This window comes from Balaenoptera ricei, chromosome 1 (genome assembly GCF_028023285.1).
Source record: "Balaenoptera ricei isolate mBalRic1 chromosome 1, mBalRic1.hap2, whole genome shotgun sequence".
In the NCBI taxonomy this organism is placed as follows: Eukaryota; Metazoa; Chordata; class Mammalia; order Artiodactyla; family Balaenopteridae; genus Balaenoptera; species Balaenoptera ricei.
Window position 1 is genome coordinate 75,591,184 of NC_082639.1, and position 27,682 is coordinate 75,618,865.

Sequence of the window (27,682 nt, forward strand, 5' to 3'; positions counted from 1 at the left end):
TCATCACCTGTGTGTAAACAGCATACATGTCTACTAACTACAGTATCATTAGGATAACTTGCATCCTCAAGATGCAGCTCAAATGTTGCCTCTTTCCCTGTTCTCTAAAAACTCCCCCACCTCCAGTGCCAAGAAGTTTAGGGATCCCTCAGCCGTTGCTATAAAAATTTTCACATCTTAATCATTGCATTTGTTATAGCATAATATACTTTTGTGATTTACTTTAGTATCTATTTCCTTTTTTAGACAGTAGGCTACTTGAAGGCAGGAACTATACCTTGTTTACCAATACTGGTTTCCTGAATGAACTGTAGGACAAAAGGATGCGATTAAAACAACTGCAGCATTCCAGAGTTAGTGACAAATTTTATCTCAAAACTGCTCTTTTGTTTGAAGCAACTTCCTTGTATCTTTTGCTTCTGTCTAGTCTCAGGAAGCTGAGGCAAAGGTGGGCTAACCTTACACATGATCATGTGAAAGGCAACATCGCTGAGACATGAGTAGCAGGTTAACTAGTTCTACTCACCCTACCTAAATGGGATGAAGGGTGTTCGGAGCCAGAGGACCGAGGCAAAATAAGACAGGTGAGAAGGGTCACTGACTTGAGAAGCAGCCCTTGAGGAGGAAAATAACCACTAACACCAGGTGAAAGGGCACAGTCAATAAAACTTCCGAGCAGCAATGTTCGTTCACTGACTAATAACATGTGCTTGCTATGTACCATTCACTGGGCTGAAATACCACAGTGAAAAAATATAGACCTTGCACTGAAGGACTCCTAAATCACTCATATATTTCCCTTTAGCCCACTGCTACTGCACTGTTATCTGAAAGCCAGTATTAAATTGTCCTTTTCTGTAACGTAATAATAGCATTCCTTTACAGATCAGGTGATTCCAAATATCTAATAAAATCTGTCAAACACTACAGGACTCGTATGTCAGCAACGCCTTGAGGAATACAAAGGTTTGTAGCCATGTTTTGGCCAAAATAACCAGGGAAACCTATGGCAGACTAGAGAAATAGTGGTAAGACACCCATAGCTGATCCAAAAAGAAGCCTTAAGCAAGAATTCAGAATGAGATTAAAAAAAAATCAACAACCATGAACATGTAAGTACTACTTGAGGTAAGGCAATAAAGTTCCTGAAGTTTTAAGAATAGGGAGTTTAATTGTTTTCAAACAATTAAATAGAAGAATGATTCCTGGTAACTGGAGAGATTGAAGAGAATTAAATTAGAGAACGAATAGCACACAGACCTCTCTATTCTACCCACCTCCCCTTCTTGGAACATACTTCCCTCACGCCCACAACAGAATCCTGCCCACCTCTGTCCCAAGCTCCTCGCAATATTGACACATTAACCTACATTAATTAGTACTCGGTTTTCACCTTGGCCCCATCAACTCCAGCTGTAGTCCTTCTCAACTAGTTCTCGTGGAGAAAAACAGTATGACAAACTAATTCTCAAAAGGGTGCTAAATGACCGATAACACCTTTTTCTGAGGACACAGACATTTTTTTTTAAAACCTTCTGGGAACTGAAATACTTTCAGCCAAATGAATTTATCGTTAATGTTAGGATGTCAATCACAAGAGGAAAATATCTTTGGATGAAGGAACGTCTTCCAAGTCCCACAGAGTACACCACTTGGGTGGTCACTGGCTTGCCTGTGAGGGAGTTCAGTACGTGTTGCCTTGTTCTTAGCTCCCCTTCCATTAGTGGAAATGGCAGAGTGCAGAGTAGATGGTCACAGTGGTGACAGCACAGGCCCTAAGCAGCAGCTTTTATGTTAGACTTTCAGTACTAAGCCTGAACTGCGAACCAAGCAAAGGAAAATGTAGCTCTGCAGACTTTTACAGGAATATTGGGCAGGTGAGAAGATGATCTATAGCGTTAACTGTGGAACATAAGAATTCCCCTTATTTCTTTCTCCAGGCACGGATTTTATTTTTATTGTTGTTCTCATCAACATTCAGCATTGCTGTACTTCCTTAGTACTGTCCTTGCTTGAAATAGATTATGAAAAGCTGTATAGGTTTTGAGTGACTGATAAATCATAACGCATTCCACTTGATTTTTTTAGCTCTTCTTTCCCTTCCAACTTTATAAAGATGTTAACTGTGTACCTCCTATGTAATGGAAAGATTTTTTTAACTGAAATAATTCCATCAAACTAGAATAAGAATTCACACTGATTTATAATTATTACTAAAAGTATAGTAGTTGAATTTTTTGACATTCAGAAAAATACTGCCATACATTATTCATAACAGTCTGTTTTAAAATGTGTGCCTCATATTTCACAATTGTTCTGAGTTATACCTTCATGCTAAGATGTGCTTAACTGCTCCCATCTGGCTTATCCTCTTGACCCCAGAAAAATTTCTCCAATTGAAATCGCTGCTAATGTTCTTACAATTTTAAAAAGCAGACTTCCAATAGTAATGTAGCAACTGATCAGCTATATTTAAAAACCAATTTAAAAATTCATCTAGAGTCCAAGCTCAGAGTTATGACTCTTGTGTTCCAAGCAACCCAGCATGCACTCTGGATCTAACTTATCTGATTTTTGGCACAAATTTAAACATTTAGTGGGAAGTGAAAACATATTTCAGTTCCTAGGTAAATAAGAGTTATATTAAGGCGGCTAAATTGAGGGAATGTAACCAGTCAGTCTGGGGAAATACACAGCTTGTTAAAGTGGTAATATTGGTTTTTAAAAACAAGTCAAGGTGTGAATATTGATTTCAGATTTTTTTTAAAGAAAAAATTCAAGGGCCTTTCCTTATGAAACCCCCTGATTTCATTCTTAACTGTCCCTCTTCAGAGAGAAGCACTATCTTTTTTTTTTAATATGCATGATTTTATACATTTATATAAATACAATGTTTCACTGTTCAGTAAAGCATAAATTTCTGTAAGTTGTTTTGATAATGTTATATTTTTGCATGTTTTTGAACTTTATATATATTACACTATACAAATGCTTTGAGGCTATTTCTTTTGTCAATGTTATATTTTTGAGATTTATACATGTTGCCATAAATAGGTAGATTTAGTTTGTTCATTTTAGCTGCTGCATAGTGTTACATTTTATGAATCTATCAAAATATATCCTTTTAAAATTTAAATATATTGGGGTTTCTAGTGTTTTGTTTTCATAAACAATGCTGCAAGTAACATTTTAAAATTTCTTATTGTGTATGTGTGTTAGACAGTTTCTCTAAGATATATTCATATGAGCAGAATTACTAAGTGTTAGGCAGTGTGCATCTTCACCTTTCCTAGACATGCCAAATCGTGCTCCAAAGTGGTTGTTCTAGTTCCATCAGCAGTAAGTGAGAATTCCTGTTGTATCTCATCTGGCCCAAAGTAGGTATTTTCAGACTTTAAATATTTGCCAATTTCACAATTGTGAAATGATACCTCATTGTTTTAATTTCATTTCCCTTATTCCTAGTATGGTTAAAAATCTTTTCACATATTAAGTGACCAATGGATTTGCTGTTTTGGGAGCTGCCCATTTTTCTGTTGGGTTATTGATTTCTGTGCATTCTTTACATGTTCTGGATGCTAGTTCTTTGTTAGTTACATGGGTTACAAATATTTTCTCCCAGTCTGTGGTTTGTATTTTCACTATTTGTGTTGTACCTTGTTGTGGGGGGGGGGGGGGGAAAGCCTTATTTTTAATAAAGTAAATTTATTAATCTTTAAAAAAAAAGTCAAGGGGTGAGAGATAAAAGGGATAAAAGGCAGAAGCAAACCAAAAACTCTACTGAAGAGTGAATAAAAATACTGCTGCTGATTTACTTGCTTTGTTATTTCTATCTCAATATTACTTCTAGTTTTCAGAACATTTTATATTAATCTTCTGTTTATTTATCTCAAGTTTCCATGAGTTGTCAGTATTTCTACACACACAACTTTCTTGCAGCCACTTCAAAGATTACTTAAAGAATTGTAATATTTCCAGATACTTCCAGAGAAAAGGAATAATGATGTCATTATTACCTGTCATCCAAAACTATATTTGTTCCCTTGGCTTTCAGGAAAAAACAAAATTTTACTTCCTCTTGCATTCATGCTTGAGGTAGTCAGAAGTAATCAAACTCACATATAACAAATATTGGCACAATGAACTAATATATGGGGAAACAGTATTTGAAGTTATTAAGAGCACAGTCATGTCAAAGATGCCTGGATTTGAGTCCTAACTGTCAATTATTAGTCATGTGGCCTTGGGTAAATGACTTAACCATTTTATACCTCAATTAACTTATTTATGACACACTGAACATACTATCTGTCTCAATGGGTTGTTTTTAAGATAAAAAGATACAGGGTTCAGCAGATAGACTATAATATTGCACATAAGAAAGGAGCTGTTAATATTTACTGTAATAGTTATAATAATAATTCAAAAATAGTTTGATAGATAAAATATGTAATAAACTTCATATTAATCAAATCCCAAGTACCTTATTCATCTTTTATAATAAGCACAGACTGTTAAAAGCACAGTGGATTCAGTATCAGCAAGTAGTATCTCTTGATCCTGCTGTAACTGAGTGACCCTGAGCGATTCTCTTAACCTCTCTGGGCTTATCTTAGATTTATCACTTACAGAATGAATAACTTAAGTCCTTGTCTTGACCTTAAGAATTCATGTAGCATTTTAGGGGTAGAACTGAAAGGATGAAGGAATAGGAGTCCCTAGGTTATAACTAATATGAACTTTTATTCTAGGTACTCCTAGAATGGATCCTGTTTGCAGGAAGTAACTGAGAATGACCTAGGTGGTTCAAAAAATGAACCAAAATTAGTAAATTCCATAAATAATCAGTCTGGTCCTTCTGCCTTTCATATAAACCACAGGAACAGAAAGAGTCTACCAAGCTCACTGTGAGAGTACTTCTACTGCACATTCATATTAAAGTAAGACATGCATGTAGATAGTGTGATGGAAACTTGTTCCAAGCCTGCTATGTGGAGAATTAGTTTAGGTTTAGATTGAGCCCCTACGTCTGCAATACTTTCCTGCAATACTTGTTTTTAAAAAGTCTATATACAGTTTCCATTATTAGACAAACTCTGAAAAGAGGGAAAGCATTCTCAGAAAAACTACAAAATCATCTCAAATATTTCAACACTGTTTTGAACTACTATCAAAGCATAGTGAACCATGCATGGATGCTTCATTTATCAGAAAGTAATTTGGTTTCTAAATACTTTCGACTAAACCTTCTCTAGAGAAAATTCAGCTATAGTTGCTAATTGATAACATAGCAAGATCCCTGACTTCTACAGTGTCTGTTTCTACTAGTTAACAATACAAGCCAGATTTTAAAAGTTTAAAAAACTGTGTAAGAGAAAAGAAGTCTGTGAAAGATATGTATCCATGACCCAGTTTGTTTACCTTAATGCTATTTCACTTTACTAGACTTATTGAGAATATATTATTTTTGGTCTGTATATTTTGAAATACCAATGGGCCAAGGCTCATATAATGTGTGCGTAAGTCCTTGGAAGATAATATCTTCCGCTTTAAGTAAGTAAAACTTCAAAGTTAAAAATGATAATCTGCTCTAATAGTTAAAATCAGTCTTTTAAAATTCTCTCTATAGTATTTCTTTATATACTCCTCTACACAATCACGACTCAAGCTTTATTTATCAATAATTTTTCCCTTTCTGGAACGCTAATTTCATGAACCATGGGCATTATTAACCTTGGAAAGTAATGATTAGTTTGTTTTTCTCTCATACACAGTGGCATTCTTCAGGATGCAATAACTGTATATTTAATATCAAATACAATTTATTAAGGTAATTTTCATATTATGAGATTTTCTTTGTTTGATGCTATTCATCAGTACAGTTTCCTCAGAGGTACACTTAGCAGTCAGAGGTATACTAAGTAGCATTAATCAGACAGATTCATGACTGTATGTCAAGACCAATTCTGGTACAAACGATCACTCTGCAGTTTCATGGAAGCAACCAACAACCTCAAAGGAGCTGTCAGATTCTAAGAACTATCTAGGATGAAGACTAGTCTAAATGCCATAAGAACAATGGTGTGGTATGGTCATGGGAGGAAAAATACTCCATGAGATCAAAACCTTTTTAATCAATTTACAATTGTGCCCTGTAGAAGGGATTATGAAGGGAAGCAAACAAGGTCAGGATCCTTTCCAAAACCAGATAAATAGCTGATGGTTAACAGTTATTAACGGCTTGCTATTTCTCTGACACTGTATTGCATGGATTATTCCATTCCATGTTCCCAACAGCTCCCCGTGAAGTGGGTAGTATTATCGTCACATTTTACACATGAGGGAACTAAAGCTTAGGTTAAGCAACCTGCCCAAGGTCGACGGGACCTAGAAAATGGCAGATGGAATTTGAACAAATTAACCAGAGCCAGAATACCATCTCCAATCTGAATCTTCCAAGAGGAAAAGAATATGACACAATAAGACACCAACATAGCTCATTATTAAGTGTATTTAGGCGCCCATATCAAGTCAAATACTGCCCTCCAATATTTTGGGGCCTTTAATACCTTAGACAGAAATTTTGTATCTTCTTCATCCCCTGTAGAAAATCAACAACTCAGTGTTTGAGAAAAAGACAAGCTGAATATATTGAGAAGAATTTACACTTGTGTTAATTCAGGAAACTGCACAGCATATTTTATGAAATAATTATGGAGGCTGTGTTACTATTCCTTTTTACCCGAGAAAAAGCCAACTCACATGCATATGACTACTATTTTTTACTACCTATCCCCAACCCTCACTTCTACTCTATTTACGCTTCAGGCCTCACATTCATGTATATATCATGGCAGAGCTTATTATTTCCTAATAAAATTAGAAACTCTTTAAAAAAAAGCCAAGTATTTTACCTACACCCAAGTGTACCTCACTTTGGATATATAAAAGTTACAATGTGACTTCAAAGTTTTAGAAGTAAGTTATTGCCCTAATGTAATAAAAAAAGAGAACTCCAAAATTCTATCAGTGACTTACTCCTACATGTGAATTTTGTCCCCATCATTATCTGAAGGGTTTTCTTTTATTTTTCTTAAGACCCTGTCTTTGGTGGGCACCACTTTCCTGGATTAGAACAGCACCCTAAAAAAAAAAAAAAAAAAAAGAACAGCACCCTAATTCCTATTGCTGAGGAAAGGAATTTAAAACATTGACTTTGGGCTCAACTTCAGAATGAGATCTTAGGAGCTGAAGAGCTCCGAGATCCACATGGCACCCAAATACATCAAAGTAAAACTACATCTTACCTTAACACCTTGCATACCAGGGGGCCCCATTAATCCAGAAAGACCTTGATCACCCTAAGAACAAAACACAAACAGAGGTTTAATATTATGAAAGAGAATTGAAAATTATGATTTCCTTGCTGCAGGATTTCACTTTGGACGTCCAGATCTTACTGCATTCATTTCTGATCTCCTCTATCTGGCTCAAGGTCCACCTCGCTTCTGGGACTGTTCGAGACCTTTTCTGAGGCTCCTAGCCCTTATCTCTTCTAGTGCTGATTACCTGGACAGTACTTCCCCCACCTCTAAGGTCTTGCTTCTTTTTCTCTGATGTCCTTTTCTCTAGGAATGTCCTTACTTCCCAAATTCTCATCTTTCCCAAAGTCTACCGTGCTTTAAAAATGTAAAGGAATCTACTTAAAAATTCTACCAGTGCTTTGTGAGGCAGCTGTGGACAGCTCAGGCCTGCCCTTCTAGGTGAGGACCTGCAGCCCGATGGGACACCCACGTGGAACCTCAAGGCAGGGCTGGGGGGTGGGAGGCAGAACTGGGCTCTCGTCATGCACCAGGGAAAGGGGCACTTCCGTTTCTGGGGCTGCAGTGAAAGTTTATTGAGAGGACCGTGTGTTTGACTTCACAGACCCAACTTCGCAAATTAGGGCCTTCTGTCCCCACACCCCAACCCCTTCCCCCAAATGTGATGAAAGCCTGCGAGCAGGGTAGGAAGGAGAAATTATACCAGTGAGGGGGAAGGAGTGTCTGTGGTGGGTAGAATGGCCAACGACATAGAGGAGGCTGTGTGAACTGACAAGGATGAAACATGTCAAAGTGGAATGGGGCTATAATCTTAAACCAGTTTACTCGTGGTACACTTCTTCTTCGCCTCTGTTCCCTTCCCTCTTCCTGCTGTGACAAAGTTATTGTGCGTGAAAAAAGTATGTTCTTTGAAAGAAAAAAAAAGTACTTAGTTAATAACCCTAAATAAACTCGTTAATGACTGTTTAGGCACTATTTAATTTTCAATGTATTATCTACTTTAATATGTCATCAAATGAAACAATCAGAAGGGAAAGGATGTTTCTGATTAACTACAAAGTGCTTTTCCATATGTTTAATATTTTAATGTTTTTTTGCTCAGTGTTTTATTAGGATGGCTTCCATTTGTTATGGGATGATGGGTTTATACATATATATATATATTTTTACACTTATTTCTCTGATAGAAGGAAAAGAAAACTGCACTAGGAAACAGGAGACTGGAGGCTCATCTCCTACTAGCTCTAATCAAGGGTAGATCACTTGATTTCCCTTCAAAGTTTCTCCATCTGAAAAATGGGAATAATAATATCACACTCGTCTTGTGGGAAAGGAAAAATTACCACTATTTAAAAGTTATCTTTTTTGCCATTGAGGTCCCACAAGAAATTAAACACTTAGGTGTGCTCTATGAGAGATGTTCCTTACTGGATATTACATGCAGAAGGACTAGAATCTGCGTTGCTTTTATTGTTTCATCATTGACTATATATTTATTGTAAAAATAGCTAAATGTTTAAAAATAAAATTCAATTGTTTCCCAATCCCCCAATACTCACACCAATTTAATGTTTGTATTTTATTTATTTGTATTTATATTATATGTGTATAAATATCCTGCCTCCTCAGTATAATTGAACCTAATTGTATGTAAATATAATTTCTGAGAAATTGTTTTTAAATGTTACCATTTTAAAAATATCTCATTTTGAAAGTTGGATTTCACTTAAAGCTCAATGAAAACATTCTATTAAATCCTATATCTTACCATATTTCTCCTATATAGTATTGACCACAGTTAGTATATGAGTAACTCAAAAAGTTAAAAAAAAAAAAACAAACCCACTGACATACTTCCAAGTCACAACTCGCAGGCTGAATCACCCTATATTTTATACAGATACTGTACACATACTGAACCACACTATATTTTGTACAGAGAAGCCACAAGGGAAGATAAAAATAAGCATCTGATAAAATCTGAATGCGTAATTTGGGGAGTTTATTTAAAGCAGTCACCAAAAGAGAGTGGATGCCTAATTTCTAAATTTTAAGTAAGAAATCAAATGTTTTATATTTAGAGATTTTTAAAGATGGCATTTATGTTTCTCAGATTGCAGAATTTTTTTCCTTGTAATAATTAAGGGACCAATGAAAATACTGTTTCTAATAATAAACTTCCATTCCTTTTCTAAATTATTTAGATTCAGTGAACTCAGTTCCATCACAGAAATGAAATTCTTACAGTTCTAGATTAAATTTGAGGATTTAATTGCTAGTATAATATCTATTAATGTGATGTAATTTTTCTTACGTTTACAAGAGTTTCTGTAAACCAATTAAAGGATAAGATTTCAACCCAGTAACCACAAAAATTATTCAGGGATTTTAAAAGTTTGTGAATTTACACTACATAAACAAAAACATCCTATAATTGTATCACATTCATCAAGTGCATGTCTAAATAAAGCTTCCCAGATATATACCTAAATACTTGACTTGTATTCATCCTCACTGGAAAACAATATCTTCCTCTTAATAAAGATTTTCGCTGCTATCTTTACTTTGAAACATTAGTTTCTTTTTATCTAAATGCGTATGTGTATTTGAGCACATTATGATAAAATAAAAAGCATACTGTACTGAAAGTCAGAAAACTTAGATACATCATTAATTCATCTACTTGCTATCCACTTAAATTCTATGAATCTTGTTTTCTCAACTGGAAAAAAGATAATGATGACCACCTCCCTCACTGTTACTGTGGGACTTAAACAAGATAAGTATGTAGAACTATTCTAGGAATAAAGGTGTAAAATGGCATTAGAATTTACAATGGCATCCATACTAACAGCAACATTTTTGAGGTTAGGACCAAAAGTATCTTGTTCTAATTTTTTGCCCCATCTGTTCCTAGTTCACAGGTAGCACAAGGGCATGACAAAGTAGACACTCAAAAAAATTAATGGTATGATTTAAAGTGAAAAGTTGGGCTGATAATACTGTTTACTTGATTCTTCAAATATTTCTTCTTTCATTAAAATCCAATAGTTATCTATATATTCTGTCTGAAATCAAGTAAAATCTACATTTAAAAAAGATAAAAATGATTAAAAGCTTGAAATATATCACCATGATTTTATTTCATGGACGAATAATTACCTTTTCTCCAGAAACTGCATGACTTGGGGAAAAACCTGGATCTCCTTTGGGGCCCTAAATAAAAGTTATAAAACACTTGATGAAACATAAATTACATATATCATACTTCTTTGGTTGTATGCATTGCCAGACGCTACACACATTATATGGTATTGAATAAAATTACGTATTTGAAATTGAGATGTACAAGTATTATTTACCTTTTTAGTGTATATTTCACTTATCCTTAATTTTAAATGTTGATTAGATCCCTAGAAATTCCCCAGGCATACCTGATTTTTCTAATCAATGAAGTTATACTACGATTGAAACATCTTTTTTTTTATAGGTAACTCTTGTCATTTTTACTTTTTTATTTAATTTTTATTGAAGTATAGTTGCTTTACAATGTTGTGTTAGCTTCTACTGCACAGCAAAATGAATCAGCCATACATATACACATACCCCCTCCCTTTTGGATTTCCCTCCCATTTAAGACATCACAGTGCATTAAGTAGAGTTCCCTGTGCTATACAGTATGTTCCCCTCAGTTGTCTGTTTTATACATAGTATCAATAGTGCATATGTGTCAATCCCAATCTCCCAATTCCTCCTACCCCACCCCTTTCCCCCTTCATATCCATCCACATCCATACATTTGTAGAGACGTGGATGGACCTAGAGAGTGTCATACAGAGTGAAGTAAGTCAGAAAAAGAAAAGCAAATATCGTATATTAACGCATATATGTGGAATCTAGAAAAATGGTATAGATGACCTTATTTGCAAAGCAGAAATAGAGACACAGACGTAGAGAACAAATGAAACATCCTTCTTCAAGGGAACTACATAAAGGCTCTATTAACTTTTCTATTTTTGTGACATATTGAGTTATAATTCCTATTTTAGTATGGGAAAACTAGTTATTTTTAGTAAAAGAAAACTGCTTATAATAATTCTCAAAATTTTAAAACATCATTCCAAGTTTAAATATTTTCCAAAATCTTGCAATGTACATGCATTACTTTTATAATAAAACAAAAATACAAAACCCTCTAACTGCCAAAATTCTTTTTATTCTGTTATAAAAATAGATATTTTTCATACTTTGGGAATCTTTATCTTTTATATATCAAGAGAAATATGACATTAGGTTTCAACCAAAATTTTTTGGTACAATAGTAAAGTACTCTTTCTTTCTTATTATGCATACTAGCAAAGTATCTCCTTTTCTATTTCATGCTTCATAAAACACAGAATTGAGATTCTTTATCATTCAAATTCTGACTTCATTACCATGCTTAGCTAATAATAATTTTCCATTTCTAAATGTTATTTTCACCCTATGGGAAGTAGGGAAACAATCATGTCTTCCTTCACATATTCAGGGATACTTTCTTTTTTTTTTTTCTTTCATTCCACAGATATTTATTGAACAACTTCCTGAACACATAGGGATGAACAAAACAGGTAAGTTATCTGTCCTCTTTAGGCTAACATTCCAGTGTGAAAGAAAAAAAAAAAAAGAATAAATGGAAATTTTTAAAAATACAATTTCTTGTATAGATAAGTGTCAGGAAGAAAGCAGCAGCTGGGGAAGGGAACTGTGACCAGCCAGGACGCAGAGGGCTCTTTTCTTGGGTGCACTGGGAGGAACCATCCCTGAGAAGGTGATCTGACCAGAGAATTGAAATTTCGAGGTAAGGGAGGAAGTTGTAAATATATCTGAAGGGAGATCACTAAGAGCATCCCCAGCAGAGAAAAGAGTAAGTGCAAAGGGCCTGAGGTTTGTCTGAGAAACAGCAGGTTGCCCGATGTAACAGGTGCTAAGTGGAGAGAAGCAGGCGTGCACTTCAGAGAGACAAAAGCTGCCAGAACACAAAAAGAATTATAGGGCCTTACTTGTGGTTTGGCTTTTACTCAGATCTGTCTTCACTTTTAACAAGATACCACTGGCTGTAGTGTTGAAAAGACATTATGGGGGTTCCAAACTCAGAATACATATTGAAGGCAGAGCCGACAGAATTTCCAGGATGAGAAGTGAGAGAGACAGACTGCCATCAAGTCCACGTACAATGGGAAAACAACAAAGATGGAAAAGATTGGGGAGAACAGTAGGACTGTATGACAGCTGTAGTTCTCTCTCAGACACGTTAAAAGCAAGGTGTCTCTTAGATTTTTAAGTGGAGATATTGTGTGTGCTGTTGGATGCTGAGGCTGGATATCAAAAGTCACCAGAATATAAATTGTATCTGAAACCATGGCAAAGGATGAGACTACTGAGAAAAAGTGTAAATATAGAGAAAAGAAGAGGAAGGAGGATGGTTCACTAAATATGTTCTAATATTTAGAAATTGGAGGAGGAAAGACAGCAAGAGAGAATGAGGTGACACAGCATGTAAGTTGAAAGGCAAACAAGGTGATTGTGGAGCCTCCAAGTGTAGAGAAGACATTTTCAGAACGAAGCCATGGCCAACTGTGTGTGTCCACTACTGCTGAAAAAATGAGTCACGTGAGGAGAGGCTCCTGGGAGAGATGGAGGTGGTTGGTGACCTTGATAGGTGTCGTATCAGTGGAGTGGTTAAGAAGAACACATAAAGGTCATGGGTGGTAAGACAGGAGCTTTGATTAGCAAGGCAAGTAGAGAAATAAGAGGAGTACACCACATCTCAGGAGAAAGAAGATGTGAGTTCTAAGAGAGGGCTTAGGCTTTTAAAATTTTATGTCAAGATGGAAACTAATATAGCAAGTTATTTTGTTGATGGGAATGATCTAGGAAAAAAGGGAGAAATTGAGCATAAGTTGGGAGAAATGCATATTTCTCTTGAGTATGCCATAGAAGATGGGGATCCAGGGTCCAAGCAGAGACATTTCAGAGGGAACAATTAATCTGGTACAACAATTTCAAAGGTAGAATATATGGGTACAGATATTAGGTCACTAGCCTTGGTAATGGGGAAAAAAATGAGAGCTAATTCTCATCTGACTGCTTCTAGTTTCTCGGTGAAATAAAACGTTAAGCTTACAGTTCAAAGTTAGAGGTGGGGAATGGTATGGGAGGGATACTCCTGAAATAGCTCTCAAACTGAATGATGAAAGAAGAAAGACAAAAAGTCCTTCATGTTCCCCAGTAAGTCTTTTCATTTTACAAATTAGAAATGAGTCTTCATTGGCAGAGTCCTATATCCAAGCAACAAAAAAAAAATGTTTAAGGAAAAGGTTGTTTTCCAGTCTGATCTCTTCCCTTCCATAGCTATCACCACTTCTACCACTAATACAATTTTAGATCACTGGTTACAAAATTACGGGACCTGACAAATGGCTTTAGTGATATCTTAATATTTAAGAACTCAACTCTTCATCTAAAAAAAAGATAATCTATTTAGAATTTATGAGAGATAAGAGCTTATCCCTTTATAGAGCAAATCCTTTTATAGAGAAAGAAGCAATAAGGTCCAGAAAAGTTAACTGAATTGGTTAAGACTGCCTAGAAAAGTACTGGTAAATCAGGTCAATTTTCTTTCTCATATCACAACATCTGTTAAATTAAGATCTTATTGATTTTTATATATTTTAACCTATTATAAAGCCTAACTAATTGATTTGAGGCAATATTTACAACAAATTTAAAAGGAACTTAAGAAATGATAGCCCTTGAGAAATGTGAATATAATAAAACTTTTTTACGGCCAATGTTTTTACTTAGAATTCTCACACTAAAAACTCTTATTTTTTGGTCCTATCTGAATTTTCTATTATATACCAACTTCCTTAATATAATTATCTTTCAGCTTTCTTGACATCATCATCTAATATGACATTTCATCTTCCACTTTAAGAAAATTGAAAGAGTGGGAGAAAGTAATCAATTAAGCAATAAAAATCAGATGTAAAGACAGACCTTTTTCTTATTCATAAGCTTTGTACATCTTGGCAACATATGTAAAGAGATATACGTCAAATCTCTTATTGCCACACAAATATGCTTAAGTTAATTGATCATCTCATATTCTAGAACCAGAAATTTAAGTCAGTATGAAGAAAATGCTTTTAACCTGGCCAGTTGTGCACTGATCCTAGTATAAAATGCATGAGGAAGAGATTATTGAACATGCCAAGTTTGCCTGAAATGTCAAGGAAGTAGGGCATACTTTTCTGCATTTAAGGAAAATACTCCAAAATTTCTGTCGTTTTCCCTCCTTTTTATGAGGGAAATCATATTTACTTATTTGTTATCTATTTATTTATTTATTCTATGATTCCTGACACACTTTTAGCCACACTTGATTGGCTTTTCAAAAACTCCTTGGAATTAAAAATAATGTTTATAAATTAATCATAATTGACTTTGACCTTCAATACTGACTTTTACTTACTCCTACACGACTTTTATTGAAGGAGCTATATATCCTCCTTTTGAGTATGAATGAGAAGAAAAGGAAGTTGCCTACATTTTACTACTCAAGGATTCCAAAAGTCCCACCTATCTTACTGATCTGCTATAGTCTAAAATCCTCATTATCAGAGTAGCTCTTTTAGACTGTTATGGATCTCCAGATGGCTCTCTGTATAAGGAGGGAAACTCCCTAAGGTATTAGACCCGTTAAGATGTTCCAACAAATTTATCAGATTGGAGTCCACACAATATAATGGAAAGAGCATTGGGATTTAGAGTGAAAAGACTGAACAAGTCATTTAATCTCTCTGAACCTGAATTTCCTCCTCTGTAAAACGGGAATAATAATAATACCTACTTAGATTAGCTTGAAAGATTTATGATCAAATCCCCTATAGATTACATAGATGTTAGTAGTTAGTATTAAAAATAACAGTACTAAATACAATCATTAAAATAAATTTTACAATTATGGCCATCTTGAAAAGCAGAGAACACAACTCTTGAGTGAATTACTGATGGTGCAGCAAAATTTTAATGGAAAGAATTTGGAATTTAAAAATTCAGAGTATGAATGAGCTAAATTGGTAGAGTATCATAAAGGAAACACTAAATGACATAATCTTGAGGCAGCACCACTTGAATATTCTTGGCTTTAATATTAGCAATAACTGCACAAGCTCCATAATCTCAATTTTAAGCACTATACTCTCTAACCAACACTTCTTATCTTTTTAGCTCACTCTAAGCCCTTATAACTTTAACAATTATTTGACCCACTGGAACTGCTAATATGTGATCCCATCACATTTTCACTCTTTCATCCCCCACAGGGTCTCACTTCCCATCCCTAGCTAGCCTAAATACCAGTGTCTTATATTCTAATCTCTTCCTTGCATACATAAATGACACCACTGCCTGTTTCTCCCTCTGTCTTACAAGCTTACCTGGAAAATCTTAAATATAAACTCTCTACCTACTTTGACTCTATCCCTAGCAGCTGAATGTGATTAAGAGAAAACAATAATGCTGACAAATCTCACTTGAAATTCATGACTTCTTACATTGATTTTGTTTTACTTTGTCTTTTGGTGTGTCCAGTAATTGCCTCAGTCGATTCACTTTCCCATTTTCATAGATGATTATTTCAAAACTTCTCTCTCTTTACTCTCAGATGGTTATCCTGCTTTCACCTTTCACAAGCTCTCATAACCAAATCCACTACACCTCACCTTAACCTGTTCCAAAATACTCTGCCTTCATAACCAAACCCCCCCATTGTCTCTCACCAGGACATTATTGGTGAACTGTCTTCCCTATATTATTTTAATTTTTACTTCTAAGATAACTGCCATCATCAAGTAAACACACTGTAATTTCTCCAATCTTAAAAAATAACTTTCCTTGTGCCCACATCTCCCTTCTCTGCTCCATTATACTGTTCCCTTTTAGAGAAAAACTCCTAGAAAGTTGTCTATGTTAACTAAAAGACTTCTTCCTCTCCATCCATTCTTAGACCTACTCTACTCAGGCTTTTGTCCCTACCACTATCCTACCTCATTGGTCATTCTTTCTGAGTCTCCTTTGCTAGTTCCTCTTCATCTTCCTAATACACTGAACTCTGAAGTACCCCAAGACTCAGTCCTTGGACACTTTTCTTCTTTGCCTACATTCATCCCTAGGTGACCGCATCAGTTCCATAGCTTTAAATTCCATATATACATTGATGACTCTGAAATGTATATTTTTAGTTATGATATCTTCCCTGAACTCCAGATCCATACACCCTTTTTATATCTCCACTTGGATGTTAAATAGTCCTCTCAAATTGAATACGATCAAAAAGGAACTCTTGGGAATTCTGGTTCAGATAGTGGCAGAGTAGCATATATGCAACTAATCCTCCTGAAGATTACAATTGTAAAGTCAGGACAAGATATGTAAAACAACTATTTGAATGCACAGGAGAACAATAAAAAACAGGGCTGGAGGGGATTCAACTCTTGAAAGAAGAAACCACACTTGGTTTAATACACATTTATACAGTCTTTCTCCTAAAGACACTTCCCAGTCTGCACAGAGTGGCTGGAATTCAAGCAGAAAAACATAAACCTTTTGGCTAGTGGTATCAGAGGAGAGAGCATAGGAGTACCAAAATGACCGCAAACTGAGGGAGAAAATCCTAGAAAGAAAGAAAGTCAGCTTCCCCCAAAGCTTGAATATAGATTTTCTTCAATTCTTGGCTGATCCTGACATGTGTTTTCATGAGATAGATTCCAAAGAACTCAGCAGAAATCAACAAGTAAAAGGCTGAAAGAATTAACAAATTTCAGCTGCTGGTCACTACAGGAGAAAGTTTGGGGTTTGAGCCACATCATTTTAGAAGAACATGGTAAATAGTTTGATAAATACCTTTCCATTGAAATTGAGGGAGAGTTATACTTTAGAAGCAAATACTATATTCTTGGACTAATGGACTCGCACTAATACTGTAAGCGAAACTGAAACAGATCTGCCCTTTAAAAAAGTTTCCAAACCTTGATGTGGATGAACCTAGAGTCTGTCATACAGAGTGAAGTAAGTCAGAAAGAGAAAAACAAATATTGTATATTAACGCACATATATGGAATCTAGAAAAATGGTACTGATGAACCTATTTGCAGGGAAGGAAAAGAGATGCTGACACAGAGAACGGACTTGTGGACACAGGGGGCAGGAAGGGGAGGGTGGGACAAATTGAGAGAGTAGCATTGACATATATACACTACCATGTGTAAAACAGATAGCTGGTGGGAGGCTGCTGTATAGCACAGGGAGCTCAGCTCAGTGCTCTGAGATGACCTAGAGGGGTGGGAGGGAGGCTCAAGAGGGAGGGGATATATGTATACATATAGCTGATTCACTTTGTTCTACAGCAGAAACTAACACAACATTGTAAAGCAATTAAATGCCAATAAAAAAAAAATAATAAAAAAATAAAAGTTTCCAAACCTGTACAAATTTAAGGTGATGAGCCAGTTATTTAAGTGCCTACAGAACAAAAATCAAGTCTCCAAAGTATTAAAAAGAAAGGTAACAGCATCTAAAGATCCACATATCATCCACAACATGCAGTATGTAATCAAATTTTTCTAGACATGCAAAAGAGAAAATCTGACTTGAGGTAAAGAAAAAAAGCAGTCAATACAAACAGACCACAAGAAGACCTAGAAGTTAGAATTAGCAGTTGAAGATTTTATTAACTATTATAAATATGTTCAAGGGCTTAAAGGAAAAGATGATCATAATGAGTGAATAGACAAATATCAGCAGACAGATGAAAACTATATAAAAAGAGTCAACTAAAAACCTAGAACTGATAATACAGTATCTTAAATATAAAAATTTACTGGATGAGATTAACATCATATCGGAGAAGGCAGAAGTAAAGTTTAATGAAATTAAAGGCAGATCTATAGAAGTTATCTAATCTGAAGAAGAGAAAAAAAGAATACATGGCAAAAATGAACAAAGATCTAGTGACCTGTGGGGCAATATTAATAGTATAACATACATGGAGTCCCAGAAGGAAAGGAGAGAAATAATGGGACAGAAAGATTATTTGAAGAAATAATGGCCATAAATGTCCCAAATTTCTTTACAAAAATGTTTTATGGGTAAAAAGACATTCAGTGAAGCCCAAAGAAATATCTAAGGGAAACCACCTCTACAGACATCATAGTAAAGCTGCTAAAAGCCAGACAAAGAGAAAAACATTAAGACATCCTGTGGAAAATTTCACATTATATTGAGGGGAATAAAAATGTTGGCTAAATCCTCATCAGAAACAGTAAAGGCCAAAATATGAGAACATCAGACATGTTTAAACTGCTGGAAGAAAAACATTCTCAACCAAGAATTTTTTACTCTACAAAAATTTTGTTTACTATCCTTCAAAAAAATGTAGACAAAATAAATTTCAGGTAAACAAAAACCAAGAGAAACCATCACCAGTAGAACTGTACTCAAAGAATTATTGAAGGAATTTCTGCTAGCTAAAGGGAAGTGGCACCAGACAGAAACTCAGACCTATAGGAAGGAATAGGAGCTAATACAGAAATTATTGCATTGTACTGTTGGGTTTATAATGACATAGATGTAAAATAAATGATAACAGAACACAAAGGATGGGAGGACAGTAGGTAAATGTAATTGTAATGTTACAAGAGTCTTATATTTTACATGAAATATTACCATATTAACTCTAAGTAAACTACAGTAAGTTAATAAGGCATACTGTAATCCCTAAAGCAACCACTAAAAATCAATCAGAGATACAGCTGAAATGCCAAGAGAAATTAAATAGAATACTAAAATATATTTGATTAACCCAAAAGAAGGTAGAAAAAAAGGAATAAAGGGACAAAGAACACCTGGGATAAATGGAAAAGAAATGACAATGCAGAAGGCCAAGACCCAATCATACCAAAATTACACAAATGTAAATGAACTTAACATTCTAATTAAAAATCAGAGATTATCAAGCCTAGATAAATATAAAAGACCCAACTATACAGTATCTATAAGAGATGCACTTTAAATATAGACAGGTAAAGGAAAGGAAATATATATACCAGGCAGACAATAAGCATTAAAAAGTTGGTGTGGCTCTATTACTATCAAACTAGACTTCAAGAAGAGGAGTATTACTAAAGATAAACAGAGATATTTGATAATGATAAAAAGCTCTGTTCATCAGGAAGACATAATAGTCCTTAAATATGCATGCATCACACAAGAGCTGCAAAATACATGAAGCAAACGCTAACTAAACACTTCCTAAACACTAAAGATATAAAATCCAAAATCAGAGTTGGATATTTCAACACACCTCTCTCAGTAATTAACGGAACAACTAGACAAGAAAAAACCTAGTAAGGACAGAGAAAATTTGACCACCACCATCAACCACCATAATCGAACTGACATTTATAGAACACTATACACAATCCTTTGAAGTTCATGTGAACTATTCATCAAGATAGATCACATGATGGGCCATAAAATGCCTCAATAAATTTTAAAAGATTAAACTCTTCCATTGTGTGCTTTCTGAACACAGTGGAACTAAATTAGAAACCAGTAACAATAAGATCACTAGAAAAGCTTCTCATTGATGGACATTAAAATAAACAACATGCTTCTAAATAACCAATGAGTAACGAAGAAAGCATACATTTCAACTTGAATGATAATGAAAACACAACACATCAAATTTTGTGGGATGCAGTTAAATCAGTCCTTAGAGAGAAATTCATAGCTCTAAATGCTTATGTTAGAATAGAGCTAAAAATCAATGAAATATTATATGGTCCATAGAAAAACGTAACAAAGCCAAAAGTTGGTTCTTTTAAAACATTAATGGAAATGAACTCCTGATTTCCTCCCAGGCGAAAACAAAACAAGTAAAAACCTGAAATCACGTTCCTCCTCATTCCAGTAGATGGCAGCTCCCACAATACCAGCTGTTCAACTGCTTAAGCCTTAGATTACCTTTGACTCCTCTCTCACACCATGTAAGTGACTCATCAGCAATTATGTTAACTGTACCTCAAAATACATCTAGATTTTGACCACTTTACACCATCTCCATTGTTAACACTCTAGTCCATGCCATCCTCACCCATGGCGTGAGCTTGGGTAGACCAGTGAAGTAGTCTCCAAACTGGTGCCCCTATTTCTACTCTTCCCCTACCCCAATCTATTCTCTGTGATAGCCAGAACCATCCTCCTACAACATAAATTGCATGGTGTCATCTTTCTACTTAGAACTCTCCCATAAATATCCAACACAGAGTAAAATCCAAACCAAAATTCTTATCTACAAGATTCAACATAATCTGGCTCCTGCTATCTCTCTGATCTATCTCCTACCACTTATCTCATTCAGCTATTCCTCAAAGACTGCCAAGCAGTCTCCTGCTTCAAGGCCTTTGGACTTCCTGAGTTGTATCTATTGTTTTCAACCTTTTCTTCATCAGGATTGCAAAAATGGTGATTCTAACTCTAGTATTCTTTCTTCATTTGCTAGCTTTTTCTGTAAAGAGAAACTTCCCTTTGTCAACTATTTGGTTGCACTAAGGTTCAATTCTATAAGAAAAGCAAGGCAATTTGTTAAGAAAAAATTTATTCTTTCCCTTTATTTTTCTTCTATTTACCATTTTTCACAATAATGACATTGTGGTATAATAAAAATATACATTTGGTCTTTGTCCCTGGTTCCTAGCACAGAGCTCCTAAAACCCTTGGAATTTCCTGAGTCATAGGAGTGTCTTTTGTTATTCATAACAAGTCCTTTGCAACCACATCTGAGCTTATGCTAATGAGGTGACTGAAGAGGGGGAGCTAGAGAGCTTCAGGATGGGGACGAGTCACTGGAAAGGCAAACAAGCGATTAGAGCGTAGGAATTTAGCCCCATTCCCTCCCCCACCTCCAGGGAGAGGAGTGGGTGGTAGAGACTGGGTTTTAAGAACTCTTGAACAAAGACATTCCAAGAGCTTCCAGTAGGTGAACACACTGATGTGCTGGGAAGATGATGCACCTGGGGAGGGCATGGAAGCTCCGGGTTCCCACCCTCCATATTTTGCCCTATGCAGCTCTACCATTTAGTGACTTGAGTTGTATTTTTTTAATAATAAATTGGTAAGCCTAATTAAAGTGTTTTCCTGAGTTCTGTGAGCTGTTCTAGAAAAATATCAAACCTGGGAGAGAGGAAGAGATTGTGGGAATCCCTGAACGTGTAGTCAGCCAGGCAGAAGTGTGAGTAGCCTGGGCAACCCATCTGTTGCTGGCATCTCAAGTGTGTGGAGTCTTGTGGGACTGAGCCCTTAAATCTGTGGAGTCTGACACTAAATTGGGGTAGTGTCAGAATTGAATTTAACTGTTGAATATTCAATTGGTGTCAGAGAATTTGAGAATCTCATAGATGTAATTCCCCAGCATCCTCTACAGGTGACCAGTGAGGGTTTGTCTGTTTTTAACTACATTATAACTCATGGATTTAGAGATATTTGTTTTGATTCAATCCACTACAGTTATTATCCTTAATGATGCTCAAATTATACCAATCTTTGGCTAGTGGAAGCCTTTTCAAATTGGCTCCTGAATCCTTCTAACATGAACCCAATAGACTTTGATAGCTAGAAGGAAAAAATTTTAATATATTTGTCATATTTGTCTGGTCCTTTACAAAAAGGTCCCTACATTGTGTAGAATAATAGGAGCACCTCAGTCTTCACCATTTTATCATACTTTACATTTTCAGAATGTTGGACTGAAAATTTTTCATAGCAATCTGACTCAGTAAAAAATTCTTACAATGGGTCAGCATCTATACTCAACACATTTATTTAATTCACACACAAGGAAAATGGGACTTTCAGTTTAGAGAAATAATGATGGAGACATGGGAGCAGAGGGTCAAAACCAGGAATAAAACAGCACAAAGATATATTCCTTGGAAATTCAATATTTAACATTATTGGTAACATCTCATTTAATATTACTAATGGGACATTGTTATTGCAGCTTATTAAGGTTAGATGTTTTCATTTAACTGGATTAAATTTGATGGAGCTATTGAACCTGACTAAAGTAATATAAGCTATGAATGTCCATGGGAAGGTTTTAAGCTGCCATTAAGAAGCATTTTTGGGAAACGAACTATCTGGATGCAAATAGATTGCCTGGACTAGAATTATAAGTGTAGGGTAGGCCAAAGATCTAGATTCTGCATTTGGACTCATGTCCAAAGATCTACTGCATAATTGATCATGTGTTAATTAATAGTAATAAAAAATGTCCAGCACCCTGCAAATAAAGTTCATATTAAATAAGTAAATATGGTGAACTGTGGACCCAGAAGGCATTTGGTGGCAAGAAAAAAGTCATTCTCTCTAGCAAATAGAGAAACAGAGTTCACTTCCTTGTGTTGTTGTTTTTTTTAAGACAATATTTCTACCCTTAGTCTACTGATTTCAGCTAATGATTTCAGCTAAAGAACGCAATAGTCTTTCTGTTTTAAATCAATTAGTCTTAATAATGCTGAAAAAATTCTATATTATATCCACTAAATTTTTGTGTGGCATTTTATTCTTCTACTGCTTAACAATTTAACAACACAGTTCTGAGAGGCTAGAGTTCAGTTTCACTCTTTATGGACTTTACATGTCATTATCAGTATCCAAAGGATAAGCTGGAACCTTGGAATGGACATATTGTGTTACTATTACTAAATGAATTCAGAAAATCTTTAATTACATTAGGTTATTACCCTACCCAAACCCTTCCTCTTTAAGGTGCTGTTTCACAAATGAACTCCTCACTATGTTAGTAGAGATAAATCGGTGTAAGAGAAAAACAGATCTAATTCTGATGCCAGTTACAACTGTGTTACCTCGGTTAAGTACTTACCTCTCTGAATATGTTTTCTTCTGTGGAAAGCAGAAGGTAATAAAGCCTGCTCTGAACAGTGCTCTTAACGGAAGTGGAACTGAATGAGATGGCATACATAAAATAATTAGATGCTTAATAAGTGCTAGTTTTCATTCCCTTATGATGCCAGTGCCTTGTTTCTAATGTTAAGTCTGCTTATTGTTTCAGTTTAACATTTATTGAGTGCCCAACACATGCTGGGCACTGGGCTGGACACAAAGGCAAAGATGAGTAAGATCTGGCCACTGCATTCAAGTAACTCAGAATCTACTAAGATGACGAACAGATATGTGAAAAGTCATTTTGCTTGAACAGAGTTGAGAACTACCAAAGATCAGTTTACACTTTTTGTCCTTTATGATAAATACTAACTTAATTGTAAAAGTATAACAGAAAATAAATTAATTTTTGCATCAATCTAGAGTATGTTAGCAAAATAAGCTTTATTCTTATAAACTTTTAAATAGTCTTATAAATAGAACATATTTCTTTACTATATTAAGGTATTTTCATTCATAAGTTAAAAAAAAAAAGTCTTGTGGCTCTTAACAAATAATAAATGTGATACTTTCAGTAAAAGTTGCATTTCTAAATAGCCTAGTTACCTTTAAGTAGCTCCTCCAGAAAAGGGAAATAATGTTTTCTTAAGTGTCAACTACACACAAGTATTCTACCAGGTGTTTTATGTGCTTCACGCCATTAACTTATATAAAGTATCTTTTGGTTCTGAGACAGGCTGGGACTTGGGACTCTTTGCCGCAGTGCTGCAATGCCTGCACCTGGACAAACCTCTCCTCAAGCAACAAAACACAAAGACACTATCAGGGACTAAAAATAACTGTGTGCATGTGCAATTGGGACAAATTATGGATAAAAGATACAAAAAGACCAAAAAAAAACCCAACTGCCACTTTTGAAGAGCTGGGAGCAAAAGCCCGGTACTGCGCATGCCCCATGAACTCAACACCACCAAAGGGGTGGGCCAAGCACCTAAGCCACCCCTCTGGCCCGACCCTTGGACACACCTCTACCCTCACCCCATATAAGAACTAGCAATTTCTATTGATTAGGGAAGGCCAAGAACCCTGGTCAGTATCAGTTCTAACAATTTTTATAAAGCACATTAATCCAAATATGACTGTATAAAGGTTCCATAATGCACTGTGTTTTCCACTTCAGTTAAACCTTTCTAAACTTGCAATTGCCTTAATTTGGTCTTTTCATAGGTTCAGGTAACCCCTTTTGAAATGGACAGATCATTTCTTGTGCAAGCAACAAGATGAATTTTTATACAATTTCCTTAGAGGCCAATAATTATATGTTATTCTTGCTAAACAATAACTGAAAAGAGAAAAATGCTGAAAATGTCTTTATACTCTAAAATCCCTTAATCTAAAAGGGATTTTTGTTCCCTGAAGGAAAATAAATCCTGTGATTACATGTCAAAATTTATTGTTGAGAATATGAAATTTGCATTTATATTGCACTGTCTTGAATAAATACTATAAGAGGATTATAAAGTATAAGCCTTGAATGTTCTATTAATCCTGATTACTTTAAAGTGCATGTTAAATATCTAGGAAAATTGGTTTCACAAACCACATGCTACAAGCTTTACTTGATTCATTTAAGAGACAGTGGTGATTTTTAACACCTGTCACAATCTAATGTCCTCCACAAATATGTGCAGTTAAAACAAATCATGGTCAGTCTTGCCTATTTTGAACATGGTTATCAAATTATCAAATTAAATATGAATTAAAGACTAATATTCAGGTCTATACAATTAAGTTCCCAAGAGGTTCAGTTAGTTGCTTGCAAATTAAAAGTGGAGTTTTTAAAATCCCTAATATATGGGTTCACAAAAATATGTTATTGGTAAATAGTTATAGTCAAAATTATACTCACACTACTAAATATAATATTAAAGAGAAATTTGAGATTAAGATTTCATCTCTCCTAGTTCATTTTACCAAAGACACACATTCATACCAGTCAACACTGAAAAATATACTGTTTTTAATCTTTGGACAATGATAATTTTTTGTTACAAAGTTCATCATTTTCTTAAGTGTTTTCTCCTGAATAAGTACACACATTTTAAGAAGTCAATTAAATCAAAGGCTTTCCACTATCTCTACCTTCATCTCTCCTCACCCTATTCTCTATCTTTTTTGTTTGTTTCAAGTACCCATTTGCTACTGGCTAAGGCAGGGGAAGTGGAGGACAACACAAAATGTGTGGAAACCCACCCTCCCCCATTCTGTCTTCCTTCTTGTTGTGGAGATCAGGGTGTTAGCAGGATGGCAAGCCCCCTAGAACTTCAGCTCTGTGGAAAAACACGAGCTGGGTCTTTACAACTACATTAGCCTTTCACTAGTCTAAATATCCTGCAAGTCCCCAAAAAAGCGTGAAGGCTAGGGAATCACAAATTTAAGAACAAACTTCTCATTTCTTTAGAAGGCATTTGTCTTTTTTCTCACTGTTGCATATCCAGACTTTAGTTAAGTCTTTTTTCTCTCTGAGATATTTTATTAAACTCAAAAAATTGCTGACAGTGATGAGAAACTTTGGAAAATTTAGATTTAAAATATCTGTTATCATTATTACGTATTAATAATAATGATACTACTTATGACATGTTAACACTGTTAAGGGCTTTACTCACAATTTATTTAGCCTTCACTCCAGCCCTCTGAGGACATACTATGATTTTTCCTATTTTGGAAAAGAAGAAAGTGAAGCTTAAAGCCGCTTAAAGTAATTTTCTTCTAGTCATACAAATCAAGAGGGCTAAAACTTGAACCCCAATCAGTTAAGACTCCAAAACCTGTGTTCTTAACCTCTATCCTATCTTAACCTATATCTATATGGTAACATCTATATGGTTACTTTTGAGTGAGATAATTAATAAGCAGAGTGGTTATTAATGACCCTGAAATATTCATGATGTTACTGGAAACCAAAACCCTAATGCTTACGCATATATATAAATTTAATTATCTTTCCAATTCCATACCTGCTCTCAAGCTAACCAGCCTGGTATATATTCTGCCATCCGTTTTTACTATACTTATACTACTATCTATCACACTATTACCTACCATGCTAGCACTACACAACCATGTATGCTCATATATATACAGGCTTTCAGGTTAGTTGTTCTCATAAAAATATGAGTATCCTATAAGCATTATCCTCACAGATCTTTTTCAGGTAAAAATATTAGGTAAGTGCGGAACAGGGAAATAAATGATATTTTATTTCCTCAGTACTTATCTATACATTAAAATAGCCTTGATTTAAGGTAAATTACTCAAATCATAATTTGTATATTTCAGAGGTTTCCATATACTGCCATCATATTTTGACAATAAAGACTTTGGGGGGGCTTCCCTGGTGGCGCAGTGGTTGAGAATCTGCCTGCCAATGCAGGGCACACGGGTTCGAGCCCTGGTCTGGGAAGATCCCACATGCCGCGGAGCAACTAGGCCCGTGAGCCACAATTACTGAGCCTGCGCATCTGGAGCCTGTGCTCCGCAACAAGAGAGGCCGCGATAGTGAGAGGCCCGTGCACCGCGATGAAGAGTGGCCCCCACTTGCTGCAACTAGAGAAAGCCCTCGCACAGAAACGAAGACACAACACAGCCAAAAATAAATAAATAATTAATTAATTAAAAAAAAAAAAAAAAAAAAAAGACTTTGGAATACCAAAGCAGGGCTGTGCTTGCCTTTACCACTAGCTATACATAAATCCAAGTGTGGTGGGCTCTCAGAGGAGCCTGGCTCTCTGCCAGGCTAAGACCATCTTGGTGAAGAATCATGCTCTGGAAATGACAGAGATCCTCGATATCCCAAGGTTGGCTTTAAAAGTTAAAGATCTTCTTTACGATACTCACTAATAATCACTCACCTTTGGACCTGGTAATCCAGGTAACCCAGGATTTCCATGTGGCCCTGGTATGCCCTGCAAATAGTAAAAAAAAAAAAAAAAAAAAGAAAGAAAGATCATTCTTAGCACAGATCTAGATACAAATAACAGACAGCGGTTATTATAACATTCAACATTCAAATAAATATTATGTAATTCACTAAAATGGATATCTTATTTTACAAAGTTCTTTATCTCTTCTGAGATCTTGGATATTTCAGTCTAGGAAAAGACTAATTATAGAGCAGAACTGTGGTTTCAGTTTTTGCTTCAAAACACTGCCCTTGAGGTGTTTACGTCCCTTATTTACCACCCTTATCTCCATCCACATTGCTTAGTGCTACTTCTAAAATTTGTGCAGAGTAAGAAGCCTAAAAATAACAAAGTGCAATTGTTTAGTTACTCTCCTCTCAACATGTG

The 27,682-nt window shown here is 35.3% G+C and overlaps 1 protein-coding gene across 4 annotated transcripts in view; it reads right to left on the reverse strand.

The window, feature by feature from the left end:
- Positions 1-27,682, reverse strand: part of COL24A1 (collagen type XXIV alpha 1 chain) — a 389,925-nt gene that overhangs the window by 324,275 nt on the left and 37,968 nt on the right. For all 4 annotated transcript variants that reach the window (XM_059925489.1, XM_059925499.1, XM_059925479.1 and 1 more), the window contains exons 6-8: positions 27,245-27,298; positions 10,485-10,538; positions 7,308-7,361 (exon numbers count right to left, since the gene is read on the reverse strand). In XM_059925489.1, the coding sequence (XP_059781472.1) occupies positions 7,308-7,361; positions 10,485-10,538; positions 27,245-27,298 (162 nt within the window). The remainder of the gene's footprint in view (positions 1-7,307; positions 7,362-10,484; positions 10,539-27,244; positions 27,299-27,682) is intronic.